At 36.3% G+C, this 22834-nt stretch overlaps 1 protein-coding gene across 4 annotated transcripts in view; it reads right to left on the bottom strand.

Annotated features, from left to right (window-relative positions):
• CACNA2D1 (calcium voltage-gated channel auxiliary subunit alpha2delta 1) overlaps window positions 1-22834 on the bottom strand; it is a 1258723-nt gene that overhangs the window by 115659 nt on the left and 1120230 nt on the right. For 2 of the 4 annotated variants that reach the window (XM_053716513.1, XM_053716515.1), the window contains 4 exons: window positions 18504-18580; window positions 16540-16560; window positions 15005-15065; window positions 4142-4239 (listed from right to left, as the gene is read on the bottom strand). In XM_053716513.1, coding sequence (XP_053572488.1) covers window positions 4142-4239; window positions 15005-15065; window positions 16540-16560; window positions 18504-18580 — 257 coding nt within the window. The remainder of the gene's footprint in view (window positions 1-4141; window positions 4240-15004; window positions 15066-16539; window positions 16561-18503; window positions 18581-22834) is intronic. The other 2 variants (XM_053716514.1, XM_053716516.1) reach the window with 1 other exon arrangement.

The following is a 22834-nucleotide window of genomic DNA, read 5'->3' as shown; positions in this document are numbered from 1 at the left end:
TATTCTAAGCCCCCTAATAAAATAATAAACCCCCAAAATAACAAAAATTCCCTGCCCTATTCTAAATTAAACAAATTTCAAAGCTCTTTACCTTACCAGCCCTTAAAAGGGCCTTTTGTGGGGCATGCCCCAAAGAATTCAGCTCTTTTGCATTCAATAAATACAATCCCCCCCCCCCCCATTACAACCCACCACCCACATACCCCTATTCTAAACCCACCCAAACCCCCCTTAATAAATCCTAACACTACCCCCCTGAAGATCTCCCTACCTTGTCTTCACCACACCGGGCCGAACTCCTGATCCGATCCGGGCGATGTCGTCCTCCAAGCGGCAAAGAAGAATTCTTCCTCCGGCGACGTCTTCCTCCAAGCGGCAGCAAAGTCTTCATTCTTCCGGCGGCATCTTCAATCTTCTTTCTTCGCTCCGCCGCCGCGGAGCATCCATCCCGGCCGACTGCTAAACTTGGAATGAGGTACCTTTAAATGACGTCATCCAAGATGGCGTCCGCCGAATTCCGATTGGCTGATAGGATTCTATCAGCCAATCGGAATTAAGTTAAAAAAATCTGATTGGCTGATCAAGTTCAATCCGATTGGCTGATCCAATCAGCCAATCAGATTGAGCTCGCATTCTATTGGCTGTTCCGATAACTAGGTAGATATTAAATAGTTAATAACTATTTAATAGCTATTATACCTAGTTAAAATAATTAACTATTTACCTGTAAAATAAATATTAACCCTAACATAGCTACAATGTAATTATTAATTATATTGTAGCTATCTTAGGGTTTATTTTATAGGTAAGTATTTAGATTTAAATAGGAATATTTTAGTTTATAAATTAATTAGATTAATTTAATATAAATATAGTTAGGGGTGTTAGGGTTAGATAGAGTTAATATAGTTAATATAAATACTATAGTAACTATATTAACCCTAATATAATTAGGGTTAATATAGTTAATATATATAATGTAATAACTATATTAACTATAATATACTTAGGGTTAATATAGATAATATAGCTGGCGGCAGGGTAGGTAGAAATCATTTTAATAGAGATGGCGGCGGTGTAAGGGGCTTACATTAGGGGTTAATAATTTTAATATAGATGGCGGCGGTGTTAGGGGCTCACTTTAGGGGGTTATAGATATAATATAGCTGGCGGCGGGGTACGGGAGCGGCGGTTTAGGGGTTAATAACTTTATTAGGTTGCGGCGGGGTAAAGGAGCGGCGGTTTAGGGGTTAATAGCTTTTTTATTGTTAGGATAGTGAGGGGGGATAGCGGATAGAGGGTTAGACGTGTCGGGCTATGTTAGGGAGGCGTGTTAGACAGTGCGGGTGTTTTAGACTTTAGTCAGGTTTTATAGGCGCCGGCAGTTTCTAACGTGCCGCAAGTCACTGGCGACGCCAGAAATTTGTACTTACGCAGATTTCTGGACATCGCTGGTTTGTGAGACTTACGGCACGTTAGCATCTGACGGCGACTTATATGGGATGGCTCGAGTTGCGAGCTGAAACTGCGGGCGACGCCGGTCTCCTCGCTTGCGCCGCAAACTGCGATCGATATCGGATCGCGCCCCAGAGGAGCAGCTGGGCAGCCATTTAAACTTAAATTGGTAGTTAGTGCTAGTGATACAAGCCAGCAGCAACTCATACTTATTGGCTGACACAGGTATCAATCAACTGAAAAGAACAATTCCTGCTGGACTACCATCAGAAAAGTCAATCCTGCCTTTAACAACTTTAAACCTCATTAAATTATAAACAAAAATGTTGCATTCACTCCTTCATTTGTCAACTCATTAAAGGGACTATTTGTTTAGCATATTTCAGATCATTGCAAAACAGTGACAATTTGTTAATTTTATCATACGCAGAAATTAAATTTACATGTCTAATATGTGCATCTGTTTGTATCTACAAATATGATAAGATAAAAAAAAGATATTATGTGAATACTAACATCACTTATTCAAAATTAAATGTTATTGTTATGACTGTATGTATGTTTAAAGGACCACTAAACACACTAGAATAGCATAATCAATAAATATATAATAAACAGACAATGCAATATCACAGTTTAAATTTCAGATGAGTATTAGATGGGTTTTTTTCTGACAAATGTCAGTTGGTTACCATTTACTTACTATTGCATCGTGTGACAGCTATCAGCCAATCACAAAATGCATATACATATGTCCTGTGAATCTTACACATGCTCAGTAGAAGTTAGTGCCTCAAAAAGTGTGCATATAAAATGATAGAGCACATTAGATAATGGAAGTGAATTGGAAATTTGTTCAAAATTGTGTGCACTATCTGAATCATGAAAGTTTAATTTTCACTTGACTGCCCCTTTAAGAGAATAATACTAATAGCAATATATTTTTAATAGTAGACGTGCACGGCAAAAAATGTGTTAAGTCTAGAATATTAGTTTAAGATTTTTTAAAACGCTCAGTTTAGCAGAATTTTCTCCATGCAGGCATTCGGTTCAGACAAATATTGCAAATATTTACAAAAATCTTACATAAAGGATTTGAACCATTAAAAGAACCTATTTTTCAATGTTAAAAGAACATATAACTCCTGTATGACTAAAATACAGCATTTAGTGCATGACCGGCTGTTCCTAACATCAGTCATTGGTAACACTATAGCAGGATTGGACAGGAGATGATGGACAAATAAATAGTCAGACCCCCTGTACATCATTACAAACAAGGGAGCTTATTAACCAAACAATATAACTTCTCCCCTCCCCCCCAATTCCTGCACCTTTTTTTTTGTACATATATATTTATGTATTTATATGTATATATATATACAGACATATATACACACATAAATACATATGTACACATATATAGACATATACAGTGCATTGAAGCTCTTTGCAGTTAGCAGATGAAAAGATTTATGCAATATTCATATTAATAAAGTGTTTACCTGTGTATTTACTGTACATAGCAGAATATGTTCTATGTTTATATAAATAAATGTTCCTATATATATCTGTAATACATATTGTTTTCATATCTATACCTATATATAATCATCTACATATGTAGGTATAGATATCTATTGTACCAAAATATCATCATATATATGTAGAAATATGTATTTATGAATAAATAGAATATTCTGCTTTGTTAAGAACATTGGAATGTGAAATAATAATATTTTTATGTTTGGTTAGCACACTTAAAAATATGCGTTCAGGGTTTGCCCACTAGTAGGGTGTTTTTCCCCCAACATTTTTGGACCAACCTGATCGCATATTGACTTTTATGAAAAATATGTTAAAGGTCAGCTTTTTGTGTGCATCGGGTAAGTGCATGAGTGAAAGGATTTACTTTCAACTTGTAATACGAGCGCTACCTGACCTTACTTCTAGCGGAGTTAGCGCACAAGTGGGAATGTTAAATACTGCTCCACTTGTGATGTGGCCCTTAATTTGTAGCTAGCTATTAACTTTTGCTTGTAAGCCGTCTTTTGAGTGTAATGCTTATATCTCTCTGCCTCCTCAACAGAAAAAAAATCTTTATTTATACATTATATATGTCATAGAATGTTCAGCCCTGTGTAACCTGTGTAAATAAATATGTTTAAAAAGAAAAATCATAATAATAACAAAAAACTAAATTAAAATTCTCAATGACTCAAGTGAAGTCTTCTGTTAAAGAGATGGTAAAGTCAAAATTATAATTTCATGATTCAGATAGAGCAGGGTATTTAAAACAACTTTCCAATTTATTTATATTATCAAATGTGTTTTATTGTCTTAATATCCTTTGTTGAAGAGTAAATCTAGGTAGGCTCAGGAGCAACTACTGAACCTAGCTGACCCAATGACAAGTATCATATATGTGCAGTCTCTAGTCACCAGCTAGCTCCTCGCAGTGCATTGCTGCTCGTGAACCCACCTTAGTATCCTCTTCAACAAATGATATCAAAAGAACAAATTTGATATTATAAGTAAATTGGAATGTTATTTTAAACCCTATGTTCTATCTGAATTATGACATTTTAATTTATTTTACAATATTATTGACATCATGTATATATTGTGTGTTTCAATTAGGTACCTTATGTGGATTTGTTTTTAGGATAAATCAATATATACTTACATGAAGGATTATTTGGTGTTTTCCTGTCTATGAATTCATTGAATCTTAAAAGGAACTCGGTGTTATTGCCAGACATCTTAAGGTCAGAACAGTATTCTCTGTAAAAGCAACATCAACAACTATTAGAATAACTAGCACCAATATTTATGCATAAGTGTCAAAGATATAGCACTTGCAGTCTATAGTAGCATATTTCTGTCACCTGATAAAGACAAAATGAAACAAAGAAAACAGGAAAAAAAATTATCTTTATGGCCACTGGTTTGATAAAAATTTTGACAAATTGGTTTTCTGTCCTTAGTACTCCTTAACAGGCCAGGTTTTCAAGATTACCTTGCATGAGAGCAGGTAAAATAACCATCGCCTAGATTTAGAGTTCTGCGTTAGCTGTCCAAACCAGCGTTAGGGGGTCCTAATGCTGGTTTTGGCCGCCCGCTGGTATTTAGAGTCAGTCAGGAAAGGGTCTAACGCTCACTTTCCAGCTGCGACTTTTCCATACCGCAGATCTCCTTACATCAATTGCGTATCCTATCTTTTCAATGGGATCTTTCTAACACTGGTATTTAGAGTCTTGGCTGAAGTAAGCGTTAGAACTCTAACGACAAAACTCCAGCCGCAGAAAAAATTCAGGAGTTAAGAGCTTTATGGGCTAACGCTGGTTCATAAAGCTCTTAACTACTGTGCTCTAAAGTACACTAACACCCTTAAACTACCTATGTACCCCTAAACCGAGGTCCCTCCACATCGCCGCCACTATAATAAAATTTTTTAACCCCTAATCTGCCGAACGCACACCGCCGCAACCTACATTATCCCTATGTACCCCTAATCAGATTCAAGTTCAATCCGATTGGCTGATCCAATCAGCCAATCAGATTGAGCTTGCATTCTTTTGGCTGTTCCGATCAGCCAATAGAATGCGACCTCAATCTGATTGGCTGATCCAATCAGCCAATCGGATTGAACTTGAATCTGATTGGCTGATTCAATCAGCCAATCAGATTTTTCCTACCTTAATTCTGATTGGCTGATAGAATCCTATCAGCCAATCGGAATTAGAGGGACGCCATCTTGGATGACGTCACTTAAAGGAACCTTCATTCGTCGGGAGTCGACGGAAGAAGAGGATGGATCCGTGTCGGCTGCTTCAAGATGGTCCCGCTCCACCCCGGATGGATGAAGATAGAAGACGCCGCCTGGATGAACATGTCTACCGGTCCGGATGGACCTCTTCTTGCCGGATAGGATTAAGACTTCGGACCCTCTTCTGGAGGGATCGGTGATACCCGGCGTGGTGAAGATAAGGTAGGGAGATCTTCAGGGGCTTAGTGTTAGGTTTTGTAAGGGGTGTTTGGGTTAGATTAGGGGTATGTGGGTGGTGGGTTGTAATGTTGGGGGGGTATTGTATGTTTATTTAAATGCAAAAGAGCTGTTTTCTTTGGGGCATGCCCCGCAAAAGGCTCTTTTAAGGGCTGGTAAGGTAAACAAGCTGTTAAATTTTTATTTTAGGATAGGGTAGGGCATTTTTTTATTTTGGGGGGCTTTGTAATTTTTTTAGGGAGCTTAGAGTAGGTGTAATTATTTTAAAATTCTTGTAATCTTTTTTTATTTTTTGTAATTTAGTGTTTTTTTTTTTTGTAATTTAGTTTAGTTGATTTAATTGTAGATAATTGTAGATAGTTTAGTTAATTAATTTATTGATAGTGTAGTGTTAGGTTTAATTGTAACTTAGGTTAGGATTTATTTTACAGGTAATTTTGTAATTATTTTAACTAGGTAGCTATTAAATAGTTATTAACTATTTAATAGCTATTGTACCTAGTTAAAATAAATACAAAGTTGCCTGTAAAATAAATATAAATGCTAAAATAGCTACACTATAATTATTCATTATATTGTAGCTATATTAGGGTTTATTTTACAGGTAAGTATTTAGCTTTAAATAGGATTCATTTATTTAATAAGATTTATTTTATTTCGTTAGATTTAAATTATATTTAACTTAGGGGGGTGTTAGTGTTAGGGTTAGACTTAGCTTTAGGGGTTAATACATTTATTAGAGTAGCGGCGAGGTTCGGTAGATTAGGGGTTAATACTTGAAGTTAGGTGTCGGCAATGTTAGGGAGGGCAGATTAGGGGTTAATACTATTTATTATAGGGTTTTTGAGGCGGGAGTGAGGCGGTTTAGGGGTTAATAATAAAATGCAGGGGTCAGGGATAGCGGGTGCGGCAAATTAGGGGTTAATAAGTGTAAGGTTAGGGGTGTTTAGACTCAGGGTTCATGTTAGGGTGTTAGGTGCAGACTTAGGAAGTGTTTCCCCATAGAAAACAATGGGGCTGCGTTAGGAGCTGAACGCTGTTTTTTTTTCAGCTCAAAATGCCCCATTGTTTCCTATGGGGATATCGTGCACAAGCACGTTTTTGAAGCTGGCCGCGTCCGTAAGCAACGCTGGTATTGAGAGTTGAAGTGGCGGTAAATATGCCTGTACGCTCCCTTTTTGGAGCCTAACACAGCCCTTCAGAGAACTCTAAATACCAGCGTTGTTTAAAAGGTGCGGGGAAAAAAAAACACACGTAGCTAACGCACCCCTTCTAATGCAAAACTCTAAATCTAGGTGCATGTTTATTAATCAGATGATTAGTTCAGATATCCTCAAAATCTGGCCTGTTAGGAAGGCATGAGGGCAGGTTTGAAAACCAGTGGTTTAGACTGATCCACATCAATTGGTTATTTAGGAGGGTACCGAATATAGTTTTTGAACATTCTCTAGCGAGGCCATCATTTTTGGGAAATTTCACATATGGTTGTTGGATGTCAATGTAATACACTGCAAATCATGTATACAGGTGCTCAGGCTACCCAAATTTGGGAATTAGAATAAGAAAAGGAAACTATTTTCAAAAATACTATCATGCATATAATAGTGCAGAAGTTGAACACATAAAAGTATTTGGGAGAACACTTTTAAATTAAACTAATTTTATTTTAAGAAGGATGTCTGTAAGGAAAAACATCATTTATCTAAGAACTTACCTGATAAATTAATTTCTTTCATATTGGCAAGAGTCCATGAGTTAGTGACGTATGGGATATACAATCCTACCAGGAGGGGCAAAGTTTCCAAAACCTCAAAATGCCTATAAATACACCCCTCACCACACCCACAATTCAGTTTAATGAATAGCCAAGTAGTGGGGTGATAGAAAAAGGAGTAAAAAGCATCAAAAAAAGGAACTGGAAATAATTGTGTATTTTACAAAAAATCATAACCACCATAAAAAGGGTGGGACTCTTGCCAATATGAAAGAAAATAATTTATCAGGTAAGTTCTCACATAAATTATGTTTTCTTTCATGTAATTGGCATGAGTCCATGAGCTAGTGACGTATGGGATAGTAATACCCAAGATGTGGAACTCCACAAAAGAGTCACTAGAGAGGGATGGATAAAAAATAATAACAGCCATTTTTCCGCTGAAAAAATTAAATCCACAACCCAAAAAAATAAGTTTTTCTCATAATTGAAAAGAAACAAACTTAAAACAAAAGCAGAGGAATCAAAATGAAACAGCTGCCTGAAAAAACTTTTATACCAAAAACTACTTCTGAAGAGGCAAATACATCAAAACGGTAGAATTTAGTAAATGTCTGCAAAGAAGACCAAGTTGCTGCTTTGCAAATCTGATCAACTGAAGCTTCTTTCTTAAAAGCCCATGAAGTGGAGACTGATCTAGTAGAATGAGCTTCTGAGGTGGGGCCTGACCCGACTCCAAATAAGCTTGATGAATCAAAAGCTTTAACCAAGATGCCAAGGAAATGGCAGAAGCTTTCTGACCTTTCCTAGAACCAGAAAAGACAACAAATAAGGTCTTCCTGAAATCTTTAATAGCTTCAACATAATATTTCAAAGCTCTTACAACATCCAGAATGTGTAAGGATCTCTCCAAAGAATTCTTAGGATTAGGACACAAAGAGGAAACAACAATTTTCCTATTAATGTTGTTAGAATTCACAACCTTAGGTAGAAATTTAAATGAAGTCCACAAAACTGCCTTATCCTGATGGAAAATCAGAAAAGGAGACTCACAAGAAAGAGCAGATAATTTGGAAACTCTAGCAGAAGAGATGGCTAAAAGGAACAACACTTTCCAAGAAAGTAGTTTAATGTCCAAAGAATACATAGGCTCAAAAGGAGGAGCCTGTAAAGCCTTCAAAACCAAAATAAGACTCCAAGGAGGAGATATTGATTTAATGACAGGCTTGATACGGACCAAAGCCTGTACAAAACAGTGAATATCAGGAATCTTAGCAATCTTTCTGTGAAATAAAACAGAAAGAGCAGAGATGTGTCCCTTAAAGGAACTTGCAGACAAACCATTATCCAAACCATCCTGAAGAAACTGTAAAATTCTAGGAATTCTAAATGAATGCCAGGAGAATTTATGAGAAGAACACTATGAAATAGAAGTCTTCCAAACTCGATAATAAATCTTCCTAGAGACAGATTAACGAGCCTGTAACATAGTATCAATGACTGAGTCAGAGAAACCTCTATGACTAAGCACTAAGCATTCAATTTCCATATCTTCAAATTGAATGATTTGAGATCCTGATGAAAAAACGGCCCTTGAGACAAAAGGACCGGTCTTAAAGGAAATGGCCAAGGTTAGCAACTTGACACCCGGACAAGAGCCACATACCAGAACCTGTGAGGCCATGCTGGTGCTACCAGAAACACAAACAATCATTCAATGATGATCTTGGAGATCATTCTTGGAAGAACAACTAGAGGTGGGAAGATATAAGCAGGTTGGTAAAACCAAGGAACTGCTAATGCATCCACCGACTCTGAGTGAGGATCCCTGGACCTGGACAGGTACCTGGGAAGTTTCTTGTTTAGATGTGAAGCCATCAGATCTATTTCTGGAAGACCCCACATCTGAACAATCTTAAAAAACACATCTGGATAAAGCGACCACTCCCCCAGATGTAAAGTCTGATGGCTGAGATAATCCGCTTCCCAATTGTCTACACCTGGGATATGTACCGCAAAAATTAGACAAGAGCTGGATTCTGCCCAAGAAAGTATCCAAGATACTTCTTTCATAGCTAGGAGACTGTGAGTCCCACCCTGATGATTGACATATGCCACAGTTGTGATAGTGTCTGTCTGAAAACCAATGAACTGTTCCCTCTTCAACAGAGGCCAAACCTGAAGAGCCCTGAAAATAGCACGTTCTAAAATATTGATTGGTAACCTTGCCTCATGAGATTTCCAAAACCCTTGCGCTGTCAGAGATCCCCAGACAGCTCCCCAACCTGAAAGACTTGCATCTGTTGTGATCACAGTCCAGGTTGGAGGAACAAAAGAGGCCCCTTGAACTACACGATGGTGATGTAACCACCAAGTCAGAGAGAGTCAAACATTGGGATTTAAGGATATTAATTGAGATATCTTTGTATAATACCTGCACCATTGATTTAGCATACAAAGTTGGAGAGGTCTCATATGAAAATGAGCAAAGGGGATTGCGTCCAAAGCTGCAGTCATAAGACCTAAAACTTCCATGCACATAACTACTGAAGGGAATGATTGAGACTGAAGGTTCCGACAAGCTGAAACCAATTTTATTTGTCTCTTATCAGAGACAGAGTCATGGACATTGAATTTATCTGTAAACCTAAAAAGGTGACCCTTGTCTGAGGAATCAAGGAACTCTTTGGTAAATTGATCCTCCAACCATGTCTTTGAAGAAACAACACTAGTTGATTTGTGTGAGATTCAGCAGAATGGAAATACTGAGCTAGTACCAAGATATCATCCAAATAAGGAAACACTGCAATACCCTGTTCTCTGATTACAGAGAGTAGGGCACAGAGAACATTTGAAAAAATCCTTGGAGCTGTTGCTAGGCCAAATGGAAGAGCAGCAAATTGGTAATGCTTGTCTAGAAAAGAGAATTTCTGAAACTGATAGTGGTCTGGATGAATCGGAATATGAAGATATGCATCCTGTAAGTCTATCGTGGACATATAATGACCTTGCTGAACAAAAGGCAGTATAGTCCTTATAGTCACCATCTTGAAAGTTGGCACTCTTACAAAACGATTCAAAATTTTCAGATCCAGAACTGGCCTGAATAAATTTTCTTTCTTTGGGACAATGAACAGATTTGAATAAAACCCCAGACCCTGTTCCTGAAACGGAACTGGTATGATTACAACTGAAAGCTCTAGATCTGAAACACACTTCAGAAAAGCCTGAACCTTCACTGGATTTGCTGGGACGTGTGAAAGAAAAAATCTTCTCACAGGAGGTCTTACTCTGAATCCTATTCGATACTCTTGAGAGACAATACTCTGAATCCATTGATTTTGGATAAAATCTGCCCAAATGGCTTGGAAAATTTTTAATCTGCCCCCCACCAGCTGAGCTGGAATGAGGGCCGCACCTTGATGCAGACTTTGGGCTGGCTTTGGTTTCTTAAATGGCTTGGATTTATTCCAACTTGAAGAAGGTTTCCAATTGGAACCAGATTCTTTGGGGGAAGTATTGGCTTTCTGTTCCTTATTCTGTCGAAAAGAACAAAAACAATTAGAAGCTTTAGATTTACACTTAGATCTCTTATCCTGAGGTAAAAAAACTCCCTTCCCCCAGTGACAGTTGAAATAATCGAATCCAACTGAGAACCAAACACATTTTTTACCTTAGAAAGAAAGAGATAGTAATCTAGACTTAGATACCATGTCAGCATCCCAATATTTGAGCCACAAAGCTTTTCTAGATAAAATAGCTAAAGACATAGATCTAACATCAATTTTGATGATATAAAAAAATGGTATCACAGATAAAATGATTAGCATGTTGAAGCGAGCGAACAATGCTAGACAAATCAGGGTTTGTTTCCAAAAAGTTGATGCTGCTGCAACATCAGCCATAGAAATGGCAGGCCTGAGAAGATAGCCAGAATATAAATAAGCTTTCCTTAGATAATATTCAAGTTTCCTATCTAAAGAGTCCTTAAAAGAAGTACTATCTTCCATAGGGATAGTAGTACGTTTGGCAAGAGTAGAAATAGCCCCATCAACTTTGGGGATTTTTTCCCAAAACTCCAATCTAACTGCTGGCAAAGGATACAATTTTTTAAACCTCGAAGAAGGAATAAAAGAACAACCAAGCCTATTCCATTCCTTTGAAATCATATCAGAAATTGCATCAGGAACTGGAAAAACCTCTGGAGTAACCACAGGAGGTTTATAAACTGAATTTAAATGTTTACTAGTTTAGTTTCCTCAATATCCAAAGTAATCAACACCTCTTTTAACAAAGAACGAATATACTCCATCTTAAAGCGATAAGAAGATTTGCCAGTGTCAATATCTGAGGTAGGATCTTCTGAATCAGATAGATCCTCATAGGAGGATAATTCAGTATGTTGTCGGTCATTTGAAATTTCATCAACTTTATTAGAAGTTTTAAAAGACCTTTTACGTTTATTAGAAGGCAGAATAGCAGACAAAGCTGGAGATATAATCTCTGCTAACTTACAACAGATACACTTATCTTTGGTAGAACTGTTATCAGGCAGCAGGAATCCAACAGTGGTTTCTGAGACAGGATCAGATTGAGACATCTTGCAAATGTAAGAGAAAAAAACAACATATAATGCAAAATCAATCAACATTATCAATTTCCTTATATGTCAGTTTCAGGAAAGGGAAAAAAATGCAAACAGCATAGCCCTCTGAGCATAGAAAAAGGCAATGGGCATATAGGAAGTGGGGTTTAAATAAATAAATTATTTGGCGCCAAGTATGATGCATAACGCAAAATGAAATTTTTTGGTGCTAACAAAATTCGAAAATGACGCAACTCGCGTCATGGCAGATGCAACCTTGTGCAAGGAAACCTGGCGTCAACTAAGACGCTGGAAATGATGAATTTGCGTCACCGAACGTATCTTTGCGCCAAAAAATTCTCGCGCCAAGAATGACGCAATAAATATCAGCATTTTGCAGCCTCGCAAGCTTAATTTTGCCCGTGAAAATTAAATGAAAACAGTCCATTTCAAAGAAAAGACTATACCCCAGGTAAGAAAAAATAACTTCCTAAATATGTTTTTCCCAATTTTGAAACTGATAGTCTGCAAAAGGAAATATACATAAACCTGATTCATGGCAAATATAAGTACAATACATATATTTAGAACTTTACATTAATACATAAAGTGTCAAATCATAGCTGAGAGTGTCTTAAGTAATGAAAACATACTTTCCCGAAAGATACCCATCCAAATATAGCAGATAGCCAAGCCAGTACTGAAACAGTTATCAGTAGAGGTAATGGAATATGAGAGTATATCGTCGATCCGAATAAGGGAGGTAGGAGATGAATCTCTATGACCGATAACAGAGAACCTATGAAATAGATTTCCCACTAGGAAAACCATAGAATTCAATAGGTGATACTCCCTTCACATCCCTCTGACATTCGCTGTAATCTGAGAGGAATCGGGCTTCAAAATGCTGAGAAGCGCATATCACAGAAGAAAATCAAGCACAAACTTCACCACCTCCCAAGGGAGGCAAAGTTTGTAAAAACTGAATTGTGGATGTGGTGAGGGGTGTATTTATAGGCATTTTGAGGTTTGGGAAACTTTGCCCCTCCTGGTTGGATTGTATATCCCATACGTCACGAGCTCATGGACTCTTGCCAATTACATGAAAGAAATATAGTTTTATTTAGCACAGGAAAAACCTTTTTAGTTTATTATTTTTTCCCAAAAAGAATATGACTTTAAATGCATCTACAACTGTCCTCTTTTATGTGGAGCAGAAGAACATAAAATATTTTAACTTGAAAGGGAATTTGAAGTGATACAATTTTAAACAACTTTCTAATTTATTTCTACTATCTAATTTGCTTAGTTCCTTTGGTAGCCTTTGAATGTATACTTAGTTAGGCTTACAATATACTACTGGGAGCTAGCTGCTGATTGGTGACTGTACATATAATGCATCTTGTCATTGGCACAACCAATGTGTTCAGCTAGCCCCCAGTAGTACATTGCTACTCCTTTACAAAGGATACTAAGAGAATGAAGTACATTTAATAATACAGGTAAATCAGAAAGGTGGTTACAATTGTATGCTCTATTTGAAAATTTTGGGTTGCATATTCCTTTAAGTTTACTTGGAAGTCAAAATTAAATGTTCATGATTCAAATGGAATATAAACCTTTACTAAAATGTACTTCTATAATCAAACTTAGCTTTTCTTTTGGAACCCCTTGTTTGAAATGTAGCTCCTGCCCATGACAGCATACTGAAATAGGCTCTGGAGAGTGCATGTTTCTTGGGCACTATAGGTGTCAATCACAAGTTCTTTACAAAATGTATCTAATAATTTTAAACAGAAAAGAGCCATTAATGTCTATGGGGATTTTTGTAGATAAATTATGTGATGAGAATTTCTAAAGGATTGTGAGCATCCCCATTGTTACAAACACTGGAGCAGATCACAATCCTTTAGAAAAACATCCGATGATTTATCTACAAAAATCACATAGACTTTAATGGGGGGTTTCTGTAGAAAAATCATTAGATATGTTTTTATAAAGGATTGTGGACAACTCCATTATTAAAACATTGCTGCCATATAGTGCACAAGACGCAAACGCTAAGAGAGAGGTAAACTTGATAAAAGAAGTAGAATAGAAGGTTTTGTTAAACCTGTGAACTTTTATGTCCCCCTTAATGTCCCTAGAATGATTCCAGTACAGATATATTGACACCTTTATAGATATTAAAGGGTCATGAAACCCAAAATGGTTATTTCATGATTTAGATAGAGAATACATTTTAAAAAACACTCAAATTTACTTTTGTTGTCAATTTTGATTAATTCTCTTGGTATCCTTTATTGAAGGAGCAACAATACACTACTGGTAGCTAGCCGAACACATTGGTTCCTATGATAAGAGGTATAAATGAGCAACTACCAATCAACAGCTAGCTCCAAGCTCCTGAGCCTACCTAGGTATGCTTTTCAACAAAGGATATCAGGAAAACAAAGAACATTTGATAAAATAGAAGTAAATTTGAAAGAGGCTTAAAATTGTGTGCTCTATCTGAATCATGAAAGAAAAATTCTGGGTTCCACGTCCCTTTAAATTGTAGTATGCTATTATAATACATTTTTTTCTTTCATTGATAATGGTTTTGTAGTGTTTCTCAAATAAAGTTTTTGTACATACCACATGTGTTTTGCTCTCTCTCTTTTTAAAAGGAAAGGGAAGGTGCAGCAATGCACTACTAGGAGCTAGCAGAGCAAACTGAGTGAACCAATGACATAAGGGATACAGGTGAAAAGCCACCAATCAGCAGCTAGCTCCTGGTTGTACATTACTGCTCCCTAGGTATGCTTTTTAACTATGGATATCAAGAGTACGAAACAAATTGATAGATTTGATAAATGTAAATTGGAATGTTAATTTAAATTGTACCTGAATCATGAAAACAGAATTTTTACTTTATGGTCCCTTTAAGAATTTATTAAACTGGGATACATCTTTTCAGAATGACCAAAGCTAATGTATCCTCAATTGTATGGGTCATTTTCATCTTAGATTTCTAGTGTGGATTAGGTTCTTATTGAATTAAATATTGAGTAGAGAAGGGAAAAAATAATAATAACAAGTTGATCATTTGAGAGTTTGAGGATAATTTAAGTAAAGAAATATAAAAGACACTTTTTAATACAAATCTATCAAGTTAAAAAGAGTCCATAATAATTTATAATTACAATGCACTAAATTGTAAATCACGAGTCAAAATTAAAGTGGAGGTAGGAAATTGATCAACCTTGGTGCTAACAAAGTGAATCCGCCTTCGTCAAAGTGTTCAGGCTTCAGCGTTTCAGAATCTGAAAAAATTAAGAGCTAATGTCAAATCGCTTGTCTATATACTTAAAAAGAAGAGTAATTTATACTTATCATACAAAAAGTAAATAAAATAGTTCTGTTTTTCACTTACCTTTATACAATAGAAAAAAGAATGATTAACAGAAACTATGTTTAGAATATTGAAAACCTACATCCAAAAGACATGGTATTGCTATTGACTACTGCTGCAATAAATATAACCATTAGATAATTGATAAACATTGAATGATAATAGAGTCTTTAAACTGCATGATTCTTTATGAGCAGATCAGTTAACATTCCAACATGAAATATTTCCTTAGTACCATGATTTAAAATTTGAGAATTTTTCTATGTGACAAAACTTTAGTTTGTGGAAACATCAATTTGTAAGGGTTTTTGCAATATATTGATGTCTTAATACCCAAGTATATACCATATGGTTAAGGACTTCTTGGCAAAAATCTTTAAACAGACATTATAGTACAAAATGACATGCTATTATTTGTCAAAGCATAACATTTTAGCACTAGCAACCCTGCAATGCTATGTGTTTAACCACCACAAATGGGTTAAACACAAAGTTAAAGTACCACCCAGGAACCACAGAAAATGGCTGTTATCTTGAGGATACAGCAGATGAGCCTGTCAGCAGCTGCACTCATACAACTGGGTCATACAACTACCTTTGTTTACCATCTGTATACACTCAGGTCCAGAAGTGTTCTGCAGGTCATGGTCAGCACTTTAATTATGTGTTTAAGGCCTCTCCAGAGGTTAAAAAAATAACATTACCGGGTTACTAGTGCTAAAAGTATATGCTCCAATGGATTTTGCACAAAAAAATACAATAATTGAAAAGTTGTATGCATTAATTAAGCTGGTTTAACCAATATTACAATCTATATTGTAAAAAAAAAATAAAGAAAAAAAAATAATGTATGTCATTAAAAATGATAAAATGAGATATTATAATTATTCTTCTGATTAGGATCCACCTATAATGTATATAAAATATTATACATCTGAAGACAATGCCAAATACATACAGTATATATATATATATATATATATATATATATATATATATATATTCAGCGCTTCAGAATCTGTTGTCGCTCTACAAATAACCAATAATAATAAATAATAATAATATATAATATACATGGCTGCAATAGAAGTTAAAATTAATGTATTTATGATGATTTTGCAATCAGTTTTCTTACTGATCAAATGTTACAGAATAATCAACAATTCATTGCTGTGCATTATTAAATGAGAACAATATTCATTACATTCTAGTTACTAGTTCAGAACTGAGTATGAATACCTAGAAATTAATAGTTCTAAAGAACCAATGGAAAACAATAAAAAAAAGAAATTATAATATTCAGAGATGGAAAACCGATTAGGAAAGGAAATGTAGAATATAAATTGTAGAATACAGAAGGAAAAAAGCAACAAGGTTATACTTGCCCCGTATATTGACCCTTTTGGCTGTGACAGTCCACCAGAAAGAGAAAGCAGGGAAACAGAAAAAACAGGGTAAAGCAAATAGGGGTCACAAACAATATTTTATTCAATGGAGATCTTGAATAAATATATTGTATTTTGATCAAAGGTTTATTTATGTAATGCTGTACTCTGGAAAAAATATGAACATCTATCACAACTGGAATGTATTCAAAAATGTAATTAATACCTTCCTCTTGCTGGAAATATTTAAAGGGTCTGTTGTACTAATTAAAAAAAAAAGTTTTTTATACATTCATTATTTTAGAGACAGTAATAACAAACACTGATTATATTTTTATTATCATAAAATAAAGGAAGTTATTCCCGATTTGGAACTGTTACAAACCATAAAATGTGAATGTACAGGAAGAGTGATTTATTGAAGCCATTAAAAGACTGTATATATTTTCAGATTTAATTTTTAGCTTCATATTTAATTTACTACTAATCATGTAACATGTTTTTAAACTTGAAAAAAAATGCAATAACTACTAAATAATTTTACTAAGATAGTAACATAGTAGATGAGGTCAAATGATGACAAGCTTGCTCATGCAAACCTGCAACCACAAGTACAAAAAACAGCAACCTTTAGACCGCTGCTTCTGAACCTATTTTCAATCTCAGAGGTGGCAGATGTCAAGAGGCTGGGACTGCACAAAAGAAAATGATTGCGTAATGTGAAATTCCACCAGCGGATGCTGCTTTAGAGGCCTCAAATTTTGGCAGTCAGGTTCCCTGCCTAGGAATATTGTCCGTTTCACTTTTATAAATATGGTCCCAAAAGTCAATCAAGCTCAAACATTACTGACTTTACTGAAATAACAACAGTGAAAAAACAGCTAAATATTAGTAACTTCCCTTAGTAGCTCAAGTTCCCTGTCAACTGTTTAGCAAATATGTATTCACATAGCAGCAATGACTTATTCAGTGATCCATTCTACAAAAAGGCCTTGAATTAGTAGCAAGCGATATGGTGTAGTATATCAAACACAAAACAATATTATACATTCTTAAATTTATTGATTTTATTGCTCTTGAAAAAGGCAGTTGCTGAAACTTATAGATCTTTTTACATTATTTGAAAGTAAAGCTGTTTCCTGCATTGGAGGTGTTCTGATATCTCTTCAGTAAACACATTTGAATGCTGATTTTCCTTACGTCTGTGATTATTTTCCAGTTGGTGCATTGTTTGGTGTTTGACATAGACACCATTACAGTTTCTTATTATCTGAGATCTTTCTGCAGAAAGAGGATGAATTATGGCAGACCGGATAATTAACAAGGTCAATGCCACTATTGAAATTGAGATTTGATTTGAATACCTTTCAATTGTGAACTTAAGGCAGCTATCCTGCAATACTCATTGAAATACGCAAACAGACCCTTAGAATATCAGCACACAATGCAATGATTCTAAATGAGCATAACAAGAGGTAAAGGTGAAGCCAGTTTGCATAACCCATTCATATTTTATTCTAGATAAATATAAATGGTACCCTTGTATGCTTTTTAAGGATTAAATCAGTGATACTCAACCTTTGACTTTTTGATCGCTCGTCACAGCTATAATGTAGTGAGCACATATTCTACTGTGCTGTACATCAGCACTTCACAAATAAGTATAATTATAAATATAATTTTTTATGTTTTAAATAAGTTTCATTTTTTTTTTTTAAATTGTGTTTGTTAATTTTGTAATCAAGCCAGGAAATATGCTAACATGCTATGCTAGCATACTATATTAAATGTAATATGCCAGAGACTGAGTAGCTTAGAATCATTGCTGTGGTTTGTGTTGGAATATTATGAAAACATCTACAGTTCTTATAAATGTACAGAAATAAAGAAAGCTGTTTTCAAATGCACCCTTTGACATACCGGTAATAATTGCTAGAAGTCAAGGATGCTTTTTAGGTACTTACATTTGGCTTGCGTTATAGTTTCTTCTAATTTAGCTTTTATGTAATAAAAGCTGTAAGGTGGTAAAACCAAGGCCAAGCTGTAACAGAAAACACAGATATTGTTAATCAGAGTAAACTTGCACAAACTTTCCCCTGTGACATTTTTTATTGCACTAAAATAACAATTTTACTGTTATGTTTTCATTGCTACGTATATTGAGTGAAATGATTACTGTTGTACAAGGGGTGTCTGCTCTATTTCATGTAAAAAGAAGAAAAAAAAATCTGCCACAGATTGCTTGCTTTACTTTGCATTTTGTACTGTTTGAGTAATAATCCTAAAATATTTTTGAATTAGTATGCTCTAATTTGGGATATCGTTCAATCTTCATCTTGATGCTGTTGAGCACTGGAAGTTTATAACACTGAGTGCTTCAGTTTGCTTCTGCTACCTACCCCTAAGTAACTTCTGTGGAGTATGCTATAGTATTTTTGCATTCTAAAAAACTAAATACCCATGAATGTTTCCATCTAAAAGGACTATTCATGTGTAAGTATTTAGTTTATAGGCTAAACATTTAAAATACTTTTAAACTCTGCATGAATTGCCTAGGGACATTAATGTCCTTTTATGATTGCAAGACAATGTATAAAGAGATGACAGGAACAGTATCCGAGAACTGCAAACAATCTGATTAAAAAGACTTGTTTATTTAATTTTAGGGTGTCATTTTTGGTGTCTGTTCACGACAACACTTATAATGGTCTTGTGATGGTTATAAAGATGCTACACAGCTCCCTACATCAACCATAGGTTTTTTTGTGTGACGGACTGTTATAGAAGAACCTTTATATGATGTCTTGTTTTGGAGAGGTGTGCTGGAACATGTATAAACCGGTAAATTCTTACAAGAAATCCAGGTGGTGAAATCTAGTTGGTGATACTTAAATATAAAGGGATAGATTTATGAAGCTCCAATATGAGCTTCAGAGCCCCATCGTCTGAAGGTTCACATGGGCGAACCTGCAGCTGAGAGTTAACCCACTACACCACCTGTAATGTGGCATTTGCTGACTTTTTCAACGGGGGAGAGTAAAAACTCGTACTGCACGTGCACACAAGAAGTGGGCGAGGTTGTACACTTTCGTGGGTGTGCAATGATAAATGAGGGCTGCATATTGCTGCCCACAAAATACATTGCCAGGTGGACAGGGGCGAAACTATTAACCCCTCATAACTGATATATTGTCTATCTCACATACTCAATGTATCAAAGAGAGGGACAATATTGTGAAAAAATAAGAGTCCTCTGTTAAAATATTTTTAAGTCATTTTTACTTATATGGGCCTCCATTTATGAAGTTGCCTATGTCAAGAAGCATCGGTCGTAAAACCATTGCTTTTTAAATGGATATTAAACAGTCTGCTTCATTGTTGTAATAATAACAAAAAGGACTAAGCAGTGGTTAATGAAATCATTACATCATTCATCACTTTAAAATTATTTTACCTTTTATTAATTTTTTAACTTAATTTGTTCAGTGTTCATTATTTCCTGTTACAGCCCTACAAAGAGGCTGGGGTCTCTGCAGGAACGGTTATCTAGGCTGATGTCATAAATCTTCTAGAATAACCGGAGCTGGTTTACTATTTATATAATGCTATAGAGGCAGTGCGGATCAGGTCCGCCAGACCTCGCTGAATACGGCAAGCAATACCAAGAGCTGCTGGTGCAAGGCGGCCCCCTGCACACTCGCGGGCAATAGGCCGCCAGCAGGGGGATGTCAATCAATCCAATCGTACTCGATCGGGTTGTATTGTGGAGATGTCTGTCCGCCTGCTCAGAGCAGGCGGACAGGTTATGGAGCAGCAGTCTTTGAGACCGCTGCTTCATAACTGCTGTTTCTGGCGAGTCTGATGACTCGCCAGAAACACGGGGCATCAAGCTCCATTCGGAGCTTGATACATATGCCCCAGTGTCTGTTTTTCTCATTCTCAGAAGAGGCAGAATGCAAATTAAAGGGACATTAAACCAATTTTTTTCTTTCATGATTTAGAAAGAGCATGCCATTTTAAACAACTTTCTAATTTACTTCTATTGTCTAATTTGCTTCATTCTCTTGATATACTTTGCAGAAAAGCATATCTAGATAGGCTCAGTAGCTGCTTATTGGTTGCTGCACATAGATGCCTCGTCTGATTGGCTCACCCATGTGCATTGCTATTTCTTCAACAAAGGATATTTAAAGAATGAAGAAAATTAGATAATAGAAGTAAATTGTAATGTAGTTTAAAATTATATTCTCTATCTGAATCATGAAAGAACATTTTTGGGTTTAGTATCCCTTTAAGTACAACAAATGTCTGCTCTCTCATCTCCCTGTGGGCTGTGGCTACAATGAGAAATTCTAAGTGCTCATTTTGCAAGAAAACAAGTAAAATGCTGGCTGTTTTTTTACACAATCTGTTTCTTTTTAGCATCTTTTTACTGTATCATATCTCTTTAATGTATTTGCAACCTCAGAAGCTATGGATGTTAGACAATCTGGCCGTTAATCTAGAATGACTGACAAGCCCTGCTCTTGTGGAATTGGTTGGCAGGGGCAAAGTTGGACAAGTTGTAATCTTAAATTCCGGAAGCCGATACTGCTCTGGAGGCCCTAAAGGTGCGTTGACTGGTCCTCCCTATGAGAACTTTTTCCGCACGCAGGATATTATATTCCAGCCATGATATCTAGCTAGCATTGCATATGTCTATCGACGTCACATACAGGGAGTGCAGAATTATTAGGCAAGTTGTATTTTTGAGGATTAATTTTATTATTGAACAACAACCATGTTCTCAATGAACCCAAAAAACTCATTAATATCAAAGCTGAATATTTTTGGAAGTAGTTTTTAGTTTGTTTTTAGTTTTAGCTATTTTAGGGGGATATCTGTGTGTGCAGGTGACTATTACTGTGCATAATTATTAGGCAACTTAACAAAAAACAAATATATACCCATTTCAATTATTTATTTTTACCAGTGAAACCAATATAACATCTCAACATTCACAAATATACATTTCTGACATTCAAAAACAAAACAAAAACAAATCAGTGACCAATATAGCCACCTTTCTTTGCAAGGACACTCAAAAGCCTGCCATCCATGGATTCTGTCAGTGTTTTGATCTGTTCACCATCAACATTGCGTGCAGCAGCAACCACAGCCTCCCAGACACTGTTCAGAGAGGTGTACTGTTTTCCCTCCTTGTAAATCTCACATTTGATGATGGACCACAGGTTCTCAATGGGGTTCAGATCAGGTGAACAAGGAGGCCATGTCATTAGATTTTCTTCTTTTATACCCTTTCTTGCCAGCCACGCTGTGGAGTACTTGGACGCGTGTGATGGAGCATTGTCCTGCATGAAAATCAGGTTTTTCTTGAAGGATGCAGACTTCTTCCTGTACCACTGCTTGAAGAAGGTGTCTTCCAGAAACTGGCAGTAGGACAGGGAGTTGAGCTTGACTCCATCCTCAACCTGAAAAGGCCCCACAAGCTCATCTTTGATGATACCAGCCCAAACCAGTACTCCACCTCCACCTTGCTGGCGTCTGAGTCGGACTGGAGCTCTCTGCCTTTTACCAATCCAGCCACGGGCCCATCCATCTGGCCCATCAAGACTCACTCTCATTTCATCAGTCTATAAAACCTTAGAAAAATCAGTCTTGAGATATTTCTTGGCCCAGTCTTGACGTTTCAGCTTGTGTGTGTTGTTCAGTGGTGGTCGTCTTTCAGCCTTTCTTACCTTGGCCATGTCTCTGAGTATTGCACACCTTGTGCTTTTGGGCACTCCAGTGATGTTGCAGCTCTGAAATATGGCCAAACTGGTGGCAAGTGGCATCTTGGCAGCTGCACGCTTGACTTTTCTCAGTTCATGGGCAGTTATTTTGCGCCTTGGTTTTTCCACACGCTTCTTGCGACCCTGTTGACTATTTTGAATGAAACGCTTGATTGTTCGATGATCACGCTTCAGAAGCTTTGCAATTTTAAGAGTGCTGCATCCCTCTGCAAGATATCTCACTATTTTTGACTTTTCTGAGCCTGTCAAGTCCTTCTTTTGACCCATTTTGCCAAAGGAAAGGAAGTTGCCTAATAATTATGCACACCTGATATAGGGTGTTGATGTCATTAGACCACACCCCTTCTCATTACAGAGATGCACATCACCTAATATGCTTAATTGGTAGTAGGCTTTCGAGCCTATACAGCTTGAAGTAAGACAACATGCATAAAGAGGATGATGTGGTCAACATACTCATTTGCCTAATAATTCTGCACTCCCTGTACAATTCATTGGCAGAC

This window comes from Bombina bombina, chromosome 6, assembly GCF_027579735.1.
Source record: "Bombina bombina isolate aBomBom1 chromosome 6, aBomBom1.pri, whole genome shotgun sequence".
Classification (NCBI taxonomy): Eukaryota; Metazoa; Chordata; class Amphibia; order Anura; family Bombinatoridae; genus Bombina; species Bombina bombina.
Note: the sequence above shows the minus strand (reverse complement) of the source record. Positions and strands in the feature narration are given on the sequence as shown.